The sequence below is a fragment of the Lepisma saccharinum genome, chromosome 13 (assembly GCF_977018435.1).
Source record: "Lepisma saccharinum chromosome 13, izLepSacc3.1, whole genome shotgun sequence".
NCBI lineage: Eukaryota > Metazoa > Arthropoda > Insecta > Zygentoma > Lepismatidae > Lepisma > Lepisma saccharinum.
This window is the reverse complement of record NC_139241.1, coordinates 6,185,004-6,206,384: the sequence shown is the minus strand read 5'-3', so window position 1 is coordinate 6,206,384 and position 21,381 is coordinate 6,185,004. Positions and strand designations below refer to the sequence as shown.

At 36.9% G+C, this 21,381-nt stretch overlaps 1 protein-coding gene across 2 annotated transcripts in view; it reads right to left on the bottom strand.

The window, feature by feature from the left end:
• Nucleotides 1-21,381, bottom strand: part of LOC145997159 (uncharacterized) — a 48,929-nt gene that overhangs the window by 15,571 nt on the left and 11,977 nt on the right. For both annotated transcript variants that reach the window (XM_083133832.1, XM_083133830.1), the window contains exon 2: nt 261-658. In XM_083133832.1, the coding sequence (XP_082989958.1) occupies nt 261-658 (398 nt within the window). The remainder of the gene's footprint in view (nt 1-260; nt 659-21,381) is intronic.

Here is a 21,381-nt window from a genome sequence, read left to right as displayed (position 1 = left end):
AACGTTTCAAAAAACACATACTGTACTCATTATTTTAAAAAAAGAGTAATGAAAATCTCCATTAGCAAACTCAAAATATTACAAAAATATACTCTCGCTCGCTCTCTCTCTCTCTCTCTCTCACTCTATATATATATATTAGAATTGGATTTGAAAATTCAGGTGCAAGGTGAAAATTTTCAAGCACCATGTAACATAACAGGGTGCCCTATGAAAGTATTGTCTTAAGGTACTAGTTTCAAATTTCTTCATGCACTCACCTTTTTGTCTCTGCAGCTGGACATTCATCTTTAATTGTGAAATCACTCTTCACATCTTCATACTCTACTTTAATATTTCCACTCTCATCACTTTTGAATGCAACAGCACCAAAGTGTTTATCCTCTGGCAAAAATTCACTCATCCCAGCACCAGAGTGCAAATGTACGTGAAAGTAGCTACCACCAACATCTCCTGGCTCTTCGACTTTCATTTGTTCCATCTTCTGTTCAGATTTATTAACTGATGCTGGCTGCCAAGTGTTTCCAATTGACTCGTCATGAAGACGAATATCTTGGGACTCACTCTTTATTGAACAAGTCATGAGGTCAGGGTCTTCCTTCAGTAGTGGAGGCAAAGGGACAGACTCCATCTGTGATGATAGTGAGACACTTGCCATCTGAAAAGACATTTGACACACACACTTCAGATGGTGTTCAAATCGAAGGCAAAATACAATACAACACACACACGTAGGTGCTTTTGAAAGAGAAGATGTCAATTGCGTGTGATCAAACCAAGGATTTCAGAATTATGTACCACATTCATGGATTGCTAAGTCTGTATCATCTACTTCAATATTAATTTCCACTCCTGATTTCACAGAAGAATGGAAAGTAAAACTATCTGAAATTAAACTGTGATCAGACACACAATTCTTAAGCTTCCAATCAAAACTTAAAAAATATAAAAAATACTAGATGAAAGTAATACTTCCAATCTTCTACAATTGATTGCTTGATTTATTGTTTTAAGTCCACTTTATGCACAAATAGTCTAATCAGGACTGGACCTACAGTTTAAAGTGGGATCCGACCACTAGGTGCCTCCACTGACTATCGAACCCGGGACACCTTGATTAAGAGGTGACGGCATAACCACTATGCCATTGGGGAGGCCCTCAATAGACAATAGAAAGATGGAGTCTATCATGGAAGATCACACAATACCTGTGCATCAATTGCTCAAGAGGGTGTGAAAATTAGTTTCTGCTCAATGGAATTAATCATTTTTGACTATTTTCATTTAGAGAAATAGGGTGCCAGATAAATTCCCAGCTTAGTGACAGTTCTCCAGAAAGCTGTTAGACAAATAACAAGATCTGCTAACCCTGTTCAAAAATAGTTGAAAAAAATTTTCTTATACCAGAGGTTCCCAAACATTTTCGCTAGTGTTTCAAGATCTTTACATGGAGCCGAAGTCAGAATGTAGGCCTATCTAACACTTGCAATGCTCAGTTAGTGTGGTAAGGTTGCTTGTCTTAAGTTAAAAAATAAACAGAAACATTTGTGTAAATAGAACTAAATGAGCACAAATTTGGAACAACCATATCACTGACTAACAAGTAAGTGTCATTGAAGTGAAAATATTGGCACATTTCATAGAGCCCCTGTGAGCCAACGACAGCACCCCAGGGAACCCCTGATATGCAAAGAAGCTGGCTATTGAATTTTGAAACTGAAAATAAAAGGTAGCCAAACAATGGTGCATCATGATTTTCTACCCACGAAGGGAAGTGTCCAAACAAAAGGAACTGTTCTAGTGCCAGTGTTTGGGGCAATAATGAATACCTGCCAATACATAGTAATGTTACAAGGTGCATATTACATCAACTCATTTGAAAATGACGAGAGAAAATCATAAAACATACGTGGAGTGGATTGATTTGTTCTTTTAAGTCCACTTTATGCACAGTAAGGCTAATCGGGACTGGATCTACAGTTTAAAGTGGGATCCGAACCACTATGTGCCTCCACCGGGAATCGAACTCGGGACCCCTTGATTACAAGGCGACGACGCTACCACTGCGCCATCGGGGAGGCCATAAATAAAACATATGTGTAGCATACATGGCCAGATTTATGCTTAGGGAGAATATTTCATCTTTCAATTAATACAAAACTGGTTTAAAAATAATTAATTCTTGTGCCAGAGTGGACTTCCTAAAGATGGCTATACTGGTAACAGTATGACTAACTACGCAGCACATTATAATATATGGTCGACTCTAGCATATCACTGCAGATTTTAAAATTTGGCTACTAACAGTGCAAAAATTTATAATGGTATGTATATTATTCTGATTTAAGATACACATGATGCAGAAAACACAAAAACAAAACAAAGCACGTGCAGTACTTGCAATTTACTAAAAAAAGGGGGGGTAAAGAAAATTTCCACAAGTGAAATTGGGTCAATAAAAAGAAATAACTGCATTTGGAAATTCAAGTGCCAGGTGAAAATTTGCAGGCACCATGGCGACCTGCACCCTGTACCCATCAACCCCTGGCCTGGATCATTGTAAATATTGTGTATTGTAATTAAGAAATAATATGGACGATCTATTATCTATTCTCAAATAAACTCTGTAAAAAAAAAAACAGGGACACTTGCTGGGATATGGTTTTCACATTAACCAACACTCCCAGTTCTTTTCTATTTCCATTTATTTTTTTATATTTCAATGCAAGAGGCTCCCTCTGGTGCTACTCTGTTGCATGGAGGCCGATGAGTGCATCGTGCCATGCGAACTTTCCGCCTGCACAATGCACCTCAAAAGCAACAGAGTAGCACCAGAGGAAGCCTCTTGCATTGAAACATAAAAAAATAAATGAAAATAGAAAAGAACTGGGGGTGTTGGATAAATGACATCGTTTTCGCAAAACCACCTCCCGTTTCTTCTACAATGATAGGAGGGAGTGAGAGAGGCATCACATGACGAGAGGTTTTCCATCGAACAAAAATGACCGACGATGCCTCCTGCCTCTCTCACTCCCTCCTATCTGCTCCCTTGCAACGCTTCAGCACCCCTGCTCCTTCTACAGTTTACTAATGCATTCGAGAACGCTCCTTCACAAATACGGCTGGTGGACAAATCCTGCATTTCTTATTGTTTTAATTCACTTCATAATCTTGTGAAAACCATATCCGAGCAAGTGTCACAATTTTTTCTTTACAGAGTGTAATATTCAGTTATGCTTCTAAAGTGCATATTTGTGGGGGGGAGGGGAGGAGGTAGTTTGTAAGATTATATTAATGGCATCATTTGGGTAATGCTAGGTAATTAAAATGAGCCCGTCATTCGCTAGGTAGCCTGGCTGTACAGGGGTGTGGCATGGCAGAACCTTGCTGCCTTGGGACCGAGATGAACACAACTTACACAGGTAGAGTATAGTGTATCTTGGTATATTTCTCTTATTGGTTAAAGTTCTGAAATAAACAGGATTACTATGAATTTTAGTTTATGAAATTCCCAGACATTTCCAGGTTTTCCAGTCCAAAAATGAAAATTTTCCAGACATATTTATCATCATGATTTTTGCTTTTGAACCTTGTGTTTTTCAATTAAATATATAATCCGTTAATTATTATGAATATTCACTTTCACAATTTCTTATTAGCAAATTTCATTCTACACACATAAGAACACATGGGGTGTAAGGGGTGACCTTCCACGTAGTACACCCAATAGTCAACCTCACTTTCACATAGAACATACACCCTGGACAGCAGACTAACGAGACTCTGGCGACTGGCCCCAAGGCCAGTATAATTTTGTTTGTGTAGTTCTGTGTTTTGTCCTTATTTGTGCTGAGTGCTCCTTTACAGCCTCAGCTTTTAACGAAAGTCGGAAGATTTTAATACTTTATGATTTTAGTTATGCAATGTTAGAGTTATGTGTAACGATAAGGGGCTGGACCCTGTATAATGTGATGGGTGCAAAATAGCCTTAGTGCTGACGCACCCAAAATTTTAAATTCAAATCAAATCAAAATCAAAACATAAGAACACGTGAAAAGACAATAACCTCATCTTTACCAACCTTTCCGATAATTATGATCATATTGTCAATGTACTTTACTTATCAATCAGATATCTGGACTGCAAGTTTTACTTTGATATTCTTTCTAATAGCTAGTATCATAAAAGTGAAAATTTATTACAGAAATTCGAAGGAACCATAATTTTGAACAAAACTCAGAATCATAAGAATGAAAGAAACAAGTTTCTAAACTGAATGATTTTTGGGAGTGGAATCACAAGAACAGAATCCAAAAGTGGAAGCGAACTTTTGTTCATTTTGCAACTTTCTCTCTGTCAGACTCCAAAATGCACGTAAATTCCATGCAATCTTCAAAATTCCCTGACAAGCCAAATTCCATGACATTTCCCTGTTTTCCATATTTTTCAGATGCATAGCAACCCTGATTAAAGTTCATTATTGGTAGATTACTCTGGGAGACAGGAGCCAGATGGAATCTATGCTCAGTTACATTAAACTCAGGAAATATTTCTGACAAACACACAAACTTATTGACATTTTACATATTCTATTCATTACACATTACCTACTTGTACAAATGACTTGAGACTGTGTTAAAGACATGCATATTTAGGTATGACATAATCGAATTACAAACAATATAACCCTTTTTACTATCATTAACAAGAGATAATTTAAAATGTATTTGTTTTCCCTTTGAGAATTATGGAATAGGCATTATAAAATGGGCTATAACTCTTCAGCCAATGCTTTATACTGACATATTTCAATTTTACATGCAATAGTGAGAATAAAACAACACTTCAACAATGTGTGAGCATCAAGGGTCAAGAGAGGATATGTTCAATTTTCGAAATTTCCCAAAAATTATGACTTTAAAAAATGTTGCATAATTTCCATTTTCTCTTTTTTTAATTTATTTTTCAAAATTGGAGCTGGGCATTACATATTGTCAAACTTGCCTGCAAATTTGGTTCACAGGGTTGATGGCAGAAGTGAAATTTTGGATTTTTCCCCCCAAAAGCTAGCAACACTGTTGCTCTTACACATCGTTATTATTTTTCCCCTCCAAGAAGCATTAGCCAATTTTCAATTAAACTTTGCATGATTGTAGAAATGTAACACTTCTAAATACTACATTTTTTCACTCACATTGGTCTGCGGTGGCCACAGAGGCATACCAAATACAAATTTATTTTTAACCCTCCATTATGCCATTTTCTGTAACATGCATAGGCACATGGTATACACCTCTCTCTCCCAACCCTTCAAATATCTAAAAGGTATGAAATGCACTGATCACGAGTGCAAAATGTTCTTTCATTTTTTTATTTTTTTTTTGGTGATCAGATGCAATTTTCTGCTGCTCTTTAGAAATGATGGAATATTATAAAGTTGACGCCAGTCACATACTTGGTGTACAGTTGTCTCACATGCTTAAATGCATAACAACCAAAACAAGGCATGTTCACTTTTGGTCACACAGCACTTTCATATTCACATTCGGCACTAATACATTGCTATGTGTCCTCCCTTCTCTCGCTAACCCACTTCTGTACAACATTGGAATACATTGATATTTTTCTTCTTATGTACTTAGGCCCATGAGGGACAACTGTACACCAAACATACGACTGATGTTAGCATTGTAATAATACATGGCTTAGAAGTGCAGCAGAACTGTGCAACTCTGTTAAGAACAAAGACCAAGAAAGAATGTTCAGGTACACAAAAGCACTCGTGTGCAATATAATTAAAGAATCTCAGTTTGAACATAATAAATCAGCTTTCAATCTTTATCCCAGGGTTTCTTCCAATGTTCTAGGATACACAACACTACACATTTGACTGATGTCGGGATAGGAAAAAGCCCATTGGATGTTATCTAATAGTTGTAAAAAGTTGATCAGTAGTAGGCGTAATCTCATTAAAAAACCATAATTAGCTTCTTGTGATTATGCTCATTGGTGAAGATATAGTACAAGCAATGCAAGCACTGCTTGCACTATTAAAATATTATTTAATGTACTTAATGTTTTAGCCCTATTTAGTTTCTATCGCAATCGATTTCACAAGATTTTACGGCCTCAAACTCCTTCAGCAGCCTGTTGCGAGTAGCAGACTCCTCTCCTTGCGCCGCCGACAAGGAACCTATGCGGTCCAAAGCAACATATGGCAAAGCGTGAAAGCTTGTTGGGTTATACGGGCCTAAACACTCGCAGAAAAGCTGAGCTTCTTAGTGCTTCTCGGAAAGCAGAAGGAAACATTGCCAGCAGGCCAATAACCAATGTGTGTCTTCATGAGCACATAAAGAAGATCACAAGGATACTGATAATTAATAATCATAAAAGAACTGAAAGAAACCATTATCATTACTCTAAATTCCATGTAGGTCACTTAAATTAAAAATTATTTCATATTTCGCGAATTTTAAAATGCGTCAAAAATTTGACGTTAGGGGTAGTGATGGGCACCATCGACTAATTTCCACCATCGACTAATTAGTCGTTAGTCGAAACAAAATATCGACTAATTAGTCGACTACTTTTTCGACTAATATTAGTCGAATTAGTCGTTCGACTAATATTAGTCGAAAAAGTAGTCAACTAATTTTTTCAACTAATTAGTCGTTCGACTAATATTAGTCGTTTGACTAATATTAGTTGAATTAGTCGTTCAACTAATATTAGTCGAATTAGTCTTTCGACTAATATTAGTCGAATCAGTCGTTAACGACAAATATTAGTCAAAGTGGAACTATATATTTTTCTTATTATTTTAAAATTCCTCCACTCTTGTGCTGAGCTGAGCCAGGCTAAATTGGACTGTTTATAAACGAATGTTTATACACACACACACACACATATATATATATGTGTGTGTGTGTGTGTGTGTGTGTGTGTGTGTAGGCGCACAGAGAATAGACCCGGGATCTCTTCATTACAAGGTCACGCATGAGAACATTGAGAACAGTCTCTGTGGCCCGAAACGTTGAGTTGTGTACTCACGATGTCATTCACCATCAAGGTTCCGGTTTCAAATAAAGACGTAAAGAAGACATAGGCAGGCCCATAGACGGGAATTATCATGTGTCTTGGGTGGGGGGGGGACAAATCCTAGTTGGAACAAAGAAAAGATGAGAAATGTTGTTTGTTGGAGTGTCAGATGTGACCGATAACTTTACTATAGTAGTATTACAGTTAGACATACAATTATAGAGATGCTACATTAAAATCTAAAGTAACGGAACAAATCAATCTCACTGATAGATACCTCGCATACGTCGTACAGCTTCATGTTTGATGTTTACATATATTCTTAGAAGTATTCTAATAGTACTGTATTCCTTAACAGTGTTTTCAAATTTCCTTTAATCAACAGTGGAGGCGAGTTCTTGCTCCCATACTATCCAACACATATTGGTCGAAATTTTTAAAGGGGTGTGACCATTATGTGAAGCTTTTAAAAATATAGTTCTGATCAGTTAAAAATTATTTATTACGATGTAAACTGCCTTTGGTGCAATATTAGGATGAATGAAATACTAGCGAATAAGTTGAAATTGAATAGTCTAAAACGACAAACATAATTTATTTGTGACAGTAAGCCTTTTTTCGGTATGAAACAAAAAAGTAAGACATTAGTTGTTATTGATTTGTGCATTATAGTCGAAATATTACACCTGAGAAAATTTACCAGAGTATTGCGAAACTGTGTCGAAAGATCATGCGCCGCTATAATTGGTTTTGTTCTCTAACGCACCAATGAGACGATTACGAGATGAGAGATTATAAACCATTTTTTTGACTGAAAAAGCAGGGTGCGACGGTTAGTTAGAAGAAACTCGGGACAGGGATTAAAAAGATTTGACTGTCCCAAAAAATGTGGATGTCTGGTAGACTTGCATCAATTGTTATAAAACTACCTGGGTACAATTACCAAATATGGCAGACTGGAGCCTGCCTCTCTCTCTGCGAACAACCCATTCATTTATGCAAGGACGAAATAGAATTCATTATATTCGTAAATTTTTATAGCTTCACATTAAAACGTATCATAGTTCTAGGAAAAAATGGCCCCATTGCTGACGTGGCTGGACATGAAGTTCTTTATCAGTCGAACCTCTAAATTCACTCCTTTCCTAACTAATAAAAGTTGAACTTTTATTATTATTTGAGATTCTTTAATTCCACGTTTATACTCATGTAGGCTCAATGGGGCAGTATAAAATATGTAGGCCCCAGCATATAAATCCAGCGATCTATTGATTACAAAATGATAGTGTAAGACAATGCATTGTCATGGCAGATTCGGTGGACGAACGTGTTGAGTTCTGGATTAACGAAGTTACCACCGAAAGTTCCTGGTTCAAATAAAATCCATATCTTTTCATGACACTTTGCGATAGTATCTTCATCAAAATTCATCTGATCATGACTCATCCTCATCGTCGCGATTATCCAAAAGTGGCAGAAATGCAATGCTAATTATCAAAACTGCAAATACAGGCAAAATTCGACACAATCCTTTAGAGTAATGAATATTCATTGATAGGAAAACAAGGGTTATAGGGAACGGATTGATATGTACCAAAAAATGTTCGTTATAAAGGTAAAGTGCTCCCCTGTGCTTAGCAACATGCCATAAAGGCGTATAGGGGGTGTGGGGCTAACGCCCCACACTTTCTTGATCTGGTCGTGAGTGGGGGTGATGTGATCAGCACCACGCCCCTGATCGCCTTTACCCCCCAGGCCCCAGGTACCCATGTCATTCGACGCTGGGTGGGCGCTGGGGCCGCTTCCAACGTTAGAAAGGTTCCCGGATTTGAACCGGCTGGGGAACGCACCCCGGACCTTTTGCAGGGTGGTCAGACGCGTTACCGACTGAGCCACCGCGGGCACAAATGTTCGTGATTATAATCGAAATATGAGGGAGTTAAGTATGGATTTATAATTGTGAAAAATGGCACTTTCAAGCAGCTCATCTTACTGAATAAAATGTATTTGGCCTACACGAAATTAATTTTGATGTAAAATTGAAATGCAAATGTGCTTCATTTTCTGTTAACAAATCAAGGATCTTACTTTTTTTGAGTGAGGAAACGCGTATCTCATCCTGTTGTGCCTAAAACAGATTAATATTGACTGAAACTGTGTTCAATATCGCATGAAGTGATGGGAGTATATTTAAAATAATTAAGGGATTTAATCGCGAAGTCTTAATCTTGTATTCTCTATTGTTGGTAAGAATGTAATTCTAAAAAAATGCATTTTCAATTGTCAAGATTCAAAATAAACAGAGACTATAAAACAAACAGAATACAAATGAACGGAAAACTTTAGTATTTAATACAAGAATGGAAAATGTAATAATTGCATCAATGGAAAAATGTTTGTAAAATTGAAAATTATATGTAAAAATAACAAAAATATGTGCCAAATGTAAGTATGTAAAATAAATATAGCCCTTCTCGATTCGATTTCCGAGATTCGAAAAGATAATAGAGAATGATTGATTGATTGATTTAGTTTATTTCACTTCGCGTTTTGTGCCTCTTGGCTATTTGGCGAAGATGGGGATGAGGGATGAAATGATGAAATTGATGAATGGACATTTACAAACAACCAAGCCCGAGCGGGATACGAACCCAGGACCCCTAGCGTCGCAGCGCGATCTGCTAACCACTCGGCCACGGGGTCCGGCATAATACAAAATGACATTGATTTTAGCATCATATGTAGATATGTATTTCCATGTAAATCCGTTCCCTTAAAGTATGAAAGTCTTTATTTTGTGAAGTGGAATATCAATATCACAATAATTTGATTGAACGTTATGAATCATGATTAAGCTACTTGAGGAAACTTCGAGAAATACGAAGATAAGTAATTTTTGTCGCAATTCCCTGCAATGATATATCTCTCTATTCGTACATTTCTTATTTTACGCCGCATTTTTGTCTCCCTAGACAAATCGTGACGATGAAAATGAACGGTGATTAGATTAAATTGATGAATGGAAACTTACAAAAGAACATCCATGTATACACTGGGACTCGAACTCTGAAACGTCGGTGGGGAGAATGTGAATGTGAGTCAACCACTGAAGATGCTCACTTACAAAAGTCGCTTGCAATTTCTGCTGCAGAGGAAACAAAAGTGAAAACATATTAGATGCTGGCTGAAGGAAGTTTCAGATCATAATGCCCCTCATAACATTTAATCTTTTCCCCGCAAATATAACTAGTGCTTATTTTAAATGAAAATAGTTTTCACTGACTTTGTATGAGAACTGTTAGATCATTAGTCTATATTATTTATTTAGCCAGTGGTACCGATTAGGGGGTCGTAGGGGACAGTTGCCCTCCCCACCTTTTGTCACTTTTGCCTCTGCACTATGCTAAACCTTATCTACCAAGGGAAAGTAAACTGTCCTTACCCCACCCCTCTGTTTTCGAACCCCGTCGCCGCCCCTGATTTTAGCAGGTTTAAAGTAAGAATATTTTCATTTCAGAACAGTGCTATTAACATAACATTTTTACTCCTGAAGGCAAGAAATGGAGCGTGTTGTGATTTTATATATTGCAATATCAAAGAGAGTGGATAAAGATAATTTTCAGGGTTTATTATCAGTACTGCTTTTTCGAAGTCATAAATAGTGCTTGGGAAGGAATGAAGATTAATTTTCCCCCAAAATACTCTCGCAATAATAATACTAAGGAAACATGCAAACCAGCAATATTAAAATAGCAAGACTGCACCTTTTTACAATTGTACGTTTATATCAGTGGACAGTATCAAACGTCATATAATTATTTTCAGGGACACGTTCCTAGCTGCAGAAAATGTTATCTACAGCAACAATTTGAATATATCCCTTGGTAACACAAACTTTTAACGTGATAAAAGTTTCTCTGAATTATACCTTGTTTTGTTTGATTCTGTAGATCTTTTTATTTATGCCAAAAACTTTCTCCATGGATCAATCCAATAATCAAAGTAATATTACAATGAACATGTACGAACTATTTTTAGCACTGTAAGCATTGTTCAGAGCAATAATTATTCACATCTTCTGCTCAATTCTAAGTGGCAGTTATTCAATTACAACCTGATCATATACAATGTAACAAATCCTTCAATTGAAAAATATTACTTACATTACATACTTGGATGGCAATCAGTGATATTTTTTATCAATTATCCAATAACTAAAGTAGTGTTTTAATAAACACGTATTGTAAACACTGAAAGCATTGTTGAGCGCAATAATTATACACATATTCATCTCAATTGTAAATGGTAATTATCAAAATACAACCTGATCATAAAACTACATGAAATAAATCCTTGAAATGAAAAAAAAAATACTTACATTACATATTTGAATGTCAGTCAATGGCATTTTTCTTCTCCATTATTATAAGTTGAGAGTTGATTAGAATTTATAACAGAACATCTACACACGCTTTAATTACCAACACATTTTTCTCAGTCATCAACACTTAACATTTTTCTCTCCCCCCTGTTACCATTTAGAAACACCAGTATGTCTACATTGCTGGGTTTAAGTCTATTTCTTCTTTCTGAAATTATCTGTCCAGCTTTTGAAAACACTCTCTCAGAAGCCACTGATGTCGCTGGGATGCTTAGATATTTGGTAGCAAGTTTGTACAGATGAGGCAGTGATTCCTTATGTCTCTTCCAAAATAGTCCAGGACAACTTTTCCGGCTTTGGTAGGGCTTGTCAAAGTACTGTTGAACCATGACACTTGCACCTGCAGCAGGTTCTGTTAAGTTTTCCAGTTGGGTTACTTTAGAATCCAAAAAGTTCCACAGGTCCAAAGTTTCCGAAGCTGTTTCTATTTCAGGTGAAGATTCTTCAATCTGCTCCACAATTCCATCTTCACTAAATATTGTGTTGAGCTCTTGGGTCAGTCCTTCAATAGCAAGATTTAAATTTGTTTCGCTGCTGAATGCTGCTTTCTTGAATCGAGGGTCCAGTAAGGCAGAACGTGCTATAGTCTTCACTTCTTCTACCTTTCCGAGCCTGATGTTGATTTGTTCAACTAAACTATCTTTTAGTTTTTCCCCACGTTTGTTTTTGTGTTAGTGTGGTTAATTTGATGGAGCATGCCATTAACCAGGGGTATTATCTTAGATATTGTGGGATAGTTTTCCGCATAAACTTCTCTGGTCATTATTTCTAACGGTTTGAGCAGCTGAACACATTCCATGATGATCTCCCACTGATCAGAATTTAAAGGTGAAGGACTTCGAGGCAATGACCCCAAAGCAGCAGAAAGTGGTTCTTTAATTTCTATGAGTCTCTCCATCATAATTAAACTTGAGTTCCATCTGGTTGGAACGTCTTGTTTCACTTTAAGTTCCTTACATCCTAACTGGAATTGTAGAAGTCTTAACTTGTCGGCAGCTACAACACTGGATTTAAAATGAGCCACTATAGAGCGGCAATTCTTCAAGATATTTTTCAGATCTTCACTACTTACAATAGCACATTCTACAGCTAAATTCAATCTGTGAGCTACGCAATGGATATTTTCAATGTTCAGTTTCCTAACAGCCGCGGTAATATTGGAACCTCCGTCCGTTACAATCACAGTAACTTTGTCTTTGATATGCCACTCATTCAAAACTAATAGGATTTGTTGAGCTAAATATTCACTTGTGTGACTCTCATTAAGTTGTTTCGTTGTAAGCACAAAAGACTCCAATTTGCCTTGATTTTCATTAAAATGGTGTGCAGTTACTGTAATGAAGGAGACTGTATTCCTTGAAGTCCAAATGTCTGTTGTAATGGAAACAAATGAAGTTTGGTGCAGCGAGTTCTGAATTTTTCTCTTTGTAGTTTCGTATAGTGAAGGAAGAATATTGGTAGCAAGTTTCTTCCTGCTAGGCAAATTATATCTTGGCTCTAATTCTTCAATTAACTTTCTGAACCCCTCGTCTTCTACAATGGAAAGTGTCTGAAGATCTTTTGCTACCATTTCACCCAAAAGAGAATCGATTTTCTTGATTTTCGCTTGTGAAAGATCGACCTTCCTCCCTTGGAAGCACATTTGAATTTGTCTTGTTGTTCTGTGGGAAATACTGAGGGATGGCTGAAGCGTAGGCTAGCTGTCGGGAGCAGACATATGTTGATTTTGTGAAGTAGAGGCACATTGTGGTGTAGAATTGTGATGAAAGATCAATTTCCGAGGTGGCGGAAGATGACGCCGTAACTGGGAGAGTTTCTGTTTCAATTGTTGGTTCGTCCGGATCTACACAGAATCTTCTTTGTCTCAAGCTGCTCTCAAACTCGGGTATGTGTTTGCGTTTTAAGTGTTCTCTTAAGTTTGATGTGTTATTCGATCTCTTCAGTTCCTTTCTGCACACTTTACACACGGCTGAAACCAAACCTTTCTTCTCAAAATATTTCCACACATCTGATCTGTGTTGTCTCAACATCGTGGAAGTTAACACTAAAGCACTAACTGCACATCAACTAATCTGCTTGTACGTAATAACACAAGAAACACCACACTTTGAAAGAATTCAGCACATAAAAAAAAAACAGACGCAATGCTGACTGAACACAATGTTCAACCAAACCTCGAGCCAGATATCTCATGGGAAGAGACACAAGCCACTGGACTATTCGCTGTACGTCGCTCTCCACTATATTGAGAGTTAAAAGTTGAAACCCGGATCCCTGGAGGTAGTGTTACCCCCGACTGGTAACTGTCGAAGTGTTTGTTGCAAATGACAGCAGTTTCGTAGAATTTCATGGTTGACAGATTTCGGCATTTGCTTCATCCTCACACTGAACTCTTTTGCATTCCTTCCTAGGAAAGTTAAGCCCCAGGCTATTTTCACCCTTACAAAGAGTCTTGTAGTTCTTGGAAACATCCGTGCAGTATGCAACCGAAATTTCCAAGTGATATCTGGGGAGCAGTGATGGGTGGTGGTTTGAGCACCTGTCAGGCATGCATCCAGAGAACAAGCTCCATCTCTTTCAATTACTCAAATTCAGTTTTTGCGTACTGAATGATTAGGGGTAGGAAGTTGATGACATATTATCTTTTTTTCTGGGCTCTAAAGACAATGCCTAACCTAATAGTAGTCCTTTTCATTTCAGTTAGAACAGAAGCAGAAAACATTGTTGTTGTTGTTTTCATTTTTATTTATTTATTACTATTATTATTATTTGCATGTTTCGGCTTTTTTTTGTTTTTAGGTCATTTTTCAGTATTTTTTGCCATCTTCAGTGAATTTTTCACCATCGTGAGGAAATTGGGAAGCTACGAGTGAGTAGCGTAACCCGGTCTCGGAATTCTCCTTTAACGGCTGGAGGTTCGACGTGCTGACCCCACGTTACTACATTACCGATTGAAGAAATCCACACCTCTAGGTAGGATTGTGGGAGGGAGACTGGCAGTTGGGAGATAGGTGAAGGCTCTTCGAGGGCTGTCGCGCCATGAGTTATTATTGCATTTTTTATCACCTTTGAAGGTTTTTTCTCCTTCCCAGTTGTTTCATGAACTTTTAGTGCATTTGCTGGCATAACTTAGAAACATCAATTCACTAACATGGTATTTTAACAAGTACACCATTAATCGTAAATATGGTCAAGGAAAAAGCACAGTATTATTTTTAACTGAAATCTTTGGCAACGAATTTTGTGAAACTAATTGTGTTAAATTTACTTTCCTTCCAACAAACTTAAAGGACTTTGGGTGAAGCCTACTTTGAGTTTTGTTTGAGACTTGTTTGGTTTGATATTTGAAAATTTGGTCTAAACCAAATTTACCTTATTATGAGACTTCATCAGACACACCAAAAGGATATCTGCATATTATTTATAGATAAGTCATACAATTTTCTTAGTAATTACAAGGTCAATCCGTTTGCAGGGACGTGAAATATTAATTTTATTTCCACTCAAATTCGGTGCTATTTTTGTAGTGCAAGTCGGTGTTATTTTTCGCAGTTCACTGCAAAATTCGGTTTCATTAATTTTAAATCCATGTTATTTTAAAATATGATTTTACTGTTTCATTCCTTTCTTACTTACAAATACTTACAAATTTTCACATACAATAAATTCCGTGGTGCTGAGCTGCAGTGGTCTTATCAGTAGGGATTGTGACTGCCACTCGGGTTCGGGTGGGTGATCTAAGGTCGGAATTTTTCCCGCCTTGTCTCCGTATAAAGCGGCTTCGGGGCTCACCCATCCTCATGTTAATGGACAACAGCCGGAGTGTGGTGCTGATCACATCACCTCAAAAATGGCCGAGATCGAGAATGTGTGGGGCTCTCTCTGTCTTCATGGTACGGCGCTCGTTCTATATGCACGGGGAACTTTACCATAGGTAAGTGATGTAAAGTTTAGACAATCGTAATTTTAATGACAAAAACAAATATTTAAGGATCTTTATTATTATAGAAATGACCAAATTTGATACAATTGTAAAACTGATTCATGTCATCGACCACTAGATACCACTTTTCACTCTCCGAAAATATAATTTTCAAAAATTGTTCCTTTAATTCACATTTTAGTTTACAATAACACGGATGGCTTTCCACATCTTTTAGTAAATGTTCACAGGGAATAACAATGGAGCTTTTATATCATTTGGATACTTCTATTGTAGGAACTGAAGGTACAGGTGTTTCGATTTTCTTGTATTGAGAAATGTAAACTTCACACGAGAACTACAACTTCATTCAGGTTGCTCAGTTTTTCCTCCACAGATTTGGAATCAAATTTCATTTGTTCCTCTCAAAAGAACGGCAAGAGACTAGATACTCTCAGAACTTGTAGCGCTCCAATTAACTCGCTTTAAGCAGAACTGTGTCCCCAGTTTATGTTGCACATTCCACGGCACTTTTCGCCTTAAAGTAAAACATTTGGTGTTTTCCTGAAAAATGCCACATTTCGCATTATTTCGCGATTCCGAAATACCGAAAACCTACCTCCCTAATTTATCCAAATACATTTAAACACTTCATTTTGTTTTCTTCGACTTTGAATGTTATCGCTATAATGAAAACTTGACACCCATATCAATTAGTAATAATTGTGATAATTCATGTTAAAATGCAGTTTCTGGAGGCTCAAAGTCGAGGAGTAAAACAGGAACAAGGAACGTTGTTCGTCTTAATGACTTCTATACGCTGTGAAAATGTGTAAGTTGAACTCTATATATGTGCTTTTTATGTTATATATTTCTAGAAGAGACTGACATTGCCGAGTTGCTGCTCGTCATCATTATGTAGATGATTAATGCTTAATTTTGCATAAAATTTAAATTTCTAGTACTAAAGTTACAACATTCATAAATGGTTAAGTAAAGTCAGTTTAGCTGTTCTAAGTTAAAAGTCATACTAATTTCATATTTTTCTTAAATTTTAGATCTTCTATTTACTTTTTCGGAAAATTGCAACATTCTTAGAGAGTTAGTGAGTGATCTTTTGTTGTACTTACATTCAATCACCCCGTTTCTCTATGGATATTTAGGAACGCTGATTTTGTTTGTTTTTGGAAATACATTTTAATAATACATTTTAACGATGGGCATTTTTATATTTCCTACAGTTTTTCCTATTGTACTATTTGAAGACTGCCTCCGTGGGGGAGTAATTATCACAGCGCGCTACGACGCCAATGGTCCCGTGTTCAAATTCTGTACTGAGGATGTGTGTTCTTTGAGTGCCTCTTCATCAATTTCATCATATCATCCACATCTTCGCGTTTATCCAAAAGTAGGGAAAAAACGAAATCAATAAATGAAATCAAATCAAAACTATTTGTCCGACACGAGCATATTGGAATATTTCAACACAACAAATACATTTCCAATTCTATCAAACGGATATACTGCTTGGTCTTGTGGAGTGTTGAATTTATCGAGCACAGTCTACTTTACGCTTGTACTTCCCAACAAATTCCCATTGTTTGTACTGCTTCCCATAATCAACGAAGACATGACTGAACGAAACTACTCTCCGAGTCCTTCAGGCCACATTCTCCCCACCTGCATGTTCCGAATTCTCAAAGAGCTTTACCAGTAGGCGATCGCAAAGAAATATTCGTTATCTCTTAACAATCACTCTTCGCAGTGCTTCTGCTAAACACATGTCCTTCTTGCAGCAGGATACCTTGATGGACACTGAACTGAGGCATTCCAAGAGAAACCATGTGAATGCGCATTCCATGAGAAAGTAAAGCAAAGATAGCAACACGACTGACCACAGCTGAAAAGTAGGAGAGAGCCCTTTTCTTTCGATTTGTCAGATGTGGTGTGGCACAACCAACGGCAAAAATAATACTAGGCATTTCCTTATTGCACAACATCCATGTCTTGTTTTCAAATTCTGTTGATATGAAGCACATATTGTCCTCCACTTTTTGACATTTTTATTTAAATTCGTGATCATAACATTGTGGAAAACAGACTCAATGAAAACGGTGATGTACAATTCGCCTAACATATGTTTTGCCGTTGGGTGTACAATTACACACCCCTGACTTCACAAAAACTCAGCAACACAATCGCTAACACACGTCGTACAGCTTGGTGCTTGCTTACATTCAATTCCTAAAATTATTATAGTAGTACTATATTCCGTAAATTAACAATGTTTTCAAATTTCCTTTAATTTTATTTAACGAACAGTAGTGGCGATTAAGCGGCATGGGGGGAAGTTGCCCCTCACTTTTTGTCCCCGCATTACAGTTTTTCATCTCAGATTTTATGTCAAACTTTTAGTGGGGTCAGGTGAGACTATTATGTGAAGCTTTCTTTAAGCTCTCCGGCTAATTAGAAGATATTTATTACTATGTAAACTGATTTTGGTGTAAGATAAGGATCTACGGTATCCTTGTGAATAACATGTTAAAATTAAATAGTCGAAATTTACGCACATCATTTTTGTGTGACAGTTAGTGAACATTTTTCCTGTCTGAAAAAGAAATGTAAAACATTAGCTGTTATTCATTTGTGCATTACAATCGAAATATTTCGCCTGAGAAAATTTACTAGAGTATTGTGAAATACGGACTTAAAAAATGTAATCTTATTGTCCAAAGATCATGCCTCGCAATAATTGGTTTCATCTAACGCGACAATGCGATTATTACGAGATGAAAGATTATTAACCATTTTTGGACTGAAAAAGCAGGGTGCGACGGTCATGTGATGAAATACAGGGTTTTTTTTTTTAATGCCAAGCCTTATCTACCAAGAAAAGTACACTGCCCCCCCCCCCCTTCCCAGTTTTGGTACCCAATCACAATCACTGCTACTGTTTATCAATATCATTCACCAACCATGATACTTTTATATGTAGAAATAATATATTCTGAAATTAAGTGATATTTATTAGCAATGAATGAAGAACATGTCTGAATGTGAGTTAACCAAGAAAATGACATTTTTCATTGCCACTTAAGTCCGAAGAAACTCGGGACAGGGATTAAAAAGATTTGACTGTCCCAACTAAATCTGGATGTCTGGTAGACTTGCATCAATTGTTATAAAACTACCTGGGTACAATTACCAAATATGGCAGACTGGAGCCTGCCTCTCTCCGCGAACAACCCATTCATTTATGCAAGGACGAAATAAAATTAATTTGTCAATTAGTTTGATAGGTTTTATATAGCATCACATTAAAACATTTCTTAATTCGAAGGGGTAAATGCCCTCATCGCCCCTTGATTACGTGGATCTACATGGCTTTCTTTGTGAGTTTCGATTCACTAATTTCTTAATCGTCACTCATCATCGTCGTCGTGTTTACTCAAAAGTGGTAGAAAAGCGACTCTAAATAAAAATTTGAATACTATAAGAGGCTTCAATACACCCTTCTCAAGTTATGAGTTGCTGTTTTAAGTCCACTTTATGCACACTAAGGCTAATCGGGACTGAACCTACACTTTAAAGTGGGATCTGAACCACTTGTGCCTCCACCGGGTATCGAACCCGGGACCTCTTGATTACAAGGCAATGACGGTACCACTGCGCCATGTGGGAGGTCCTCTCTCAAGTAATGATTACTTTCCGGTTCGAAAATAAGGTTTACAACTTAGAAGCAATATCATAATGTAAAATGCCTATTTTGTGTAGTGAAACAGCAATAATGAAACAACTTGAAAGAACGTTACTCATACCTGATGATTATTTGTTACAAGTTTCTGCAGTAAATAATCCTATGTCTTTCGTTATAATTTTCCAAATTTTTAGTCGCTTTTCTGTCTCTTTATGCTAATCAGGACAAGGAGAGAATAAATGGTGATTAAAGAAAATTAATGAGTAGAAACTTACAAAGGAACACTCCCATGAAAGGATTCGAACCCGGAGTCGTGATTGGCGGATAATGTGAATGGCCACTCAGCGCAAAGTGAAGATCAACATACAAGGTTGTATTATAGCGAGTGCAGCAAGTTTGAGATTGTACTTTACAGCGTAAAGTTTAGTATTTGCTCCAAGAACATAATTAGTGTTCATTTTTATTAAAACTAATTTTCCCTTGCCTTGCGTGAGAACTGGTTGATTTTAAACTATATTCTTAAGTTTGACATTAGTTTTAAGTTTAAGAATATTTTCATTACGGTACAATGCTTTTAAAATAAGATCTCTAGTTCACATGAAGGCCATACATTGAGATTTAAATATTGCGATATCTTTCTTGCACCACTAATGATACCTAGGGATGGTTAGGTCTTTGAATTCCAAGAAATTCTCCAAGTCCTGAATGCGTATCTCTTGAGAAAAGACACCATTGTAAACAACAAATAGCCACATGAATGACTACAGCAGGGGCACCTTTCGCTTTCAATTTGGCATGCTGTGAGGCGGTACCGGAATTTTCCAGTCACTCACCTTTCCAAGAAATTAAATACACCTAGGCCATTCTCCCTCGCATCACTTCTTAGCGATAAGCCCTCTCTACTTCAGTGGTCTACGCTTCGTCTGGAAACGGAATCAGAATCAGTTGTGTTCGATTTCCACTGATATTAGTCGGAAATAAAGTCGATTTCGACTGAAATTAATCGTGTGACTATTTCGACTAATATTAAATGTGAGAAAATTTACTAATGTTGCGAAGTACTTACTTAAAAAAATAATTCTCTGCGTCCAAAGATCATGTGTCGCTCTAACTGGTTTCGTGATCTGATGCGTCAATGCGTTAATGCGACGATTGCGAGATGAAATATTATGCTTTCATAGTGTTAAGCCTTGTCAATCAAGACAGAATCCTCTCCCTCCCCTCAAGTTTTGGCACCCAATCCCATCTATGTTTGAGGGCCTCCCCGATGGGTGTCCGGTAAATATGGCAAAGGAAAAAATGGCAACGGAAAAAATGGCCAAGTAAAAATGGCAAACGGAAAAAATGGCAAAGGTAAAAATGGCAAACGGAAAAAATGCCAAAAGTAAAAATGGCAAACGGAAGAAATGGCCAAAGTGAAAATGGCAAGTTTTCTTCTTTGGCAGTTGTGCTCTCTCAGCGTGCAGAATGATCGCTACCATTGCTTCATTTTCTTGCTCGATGCACCTGATTAGCTACCACAATAAAGCCTACAGTCTTTACTCTGTAGGATGTTTGAATTTGAATTGCATTACTCCATATAAACCATACACATTGGTATTTGGAGGGTTCAGTACAGTTCAGATAAAAAATATACTTACAAAATGTCTATAATTTACATTTTACTCTATAATATTCGTTATTAACTAATAGTTTATTTTTAAATTTGTTTTTGAAACTTGTCATATTTCCTGCTTTAATATCATTTGGTAGGTTATTGAATATTTTAATTGCCATATGTTCGGGTTCCTCTTGAACTAATGTTAATGACTGCCAAGGCCAGATTGTCTGAATGACATCGTGGGGCCAAGTAAAAAAAATGTGAAAATGGATCAAGTTGGTGTAATTAGATCTGTGAAGCACAAGAAATTTCAAAACAATCCAAAAAACCGTTGAAAATTCAATTTAAATTTGAGACCCAGTTTTGGGTATCGTGGCCTGGAGAAGAGAATTTTGATCAGAAGGCCATCAGACCCATTTCTGTGTCTCACTTTTTTTTGTAAATGACTTCGTTTCTTCAAATAACGAACTTCAATCACTTGGACTATCAAGCTCGTCAAGTTGCACGCATATTTTCTGTTTCTTGGTCATACATCGTCAACAGAACATACAACAGAAGTGCTTCTTCCATAAAATATTGCACGAAATGCAATCTACACGTTCAATCACACTGAATATAGTCTTAATTTCTTCTTCTTCCTTTATTTTTCTCCTTCTTTGTTTAATTCTTGCCTGAAATACAAC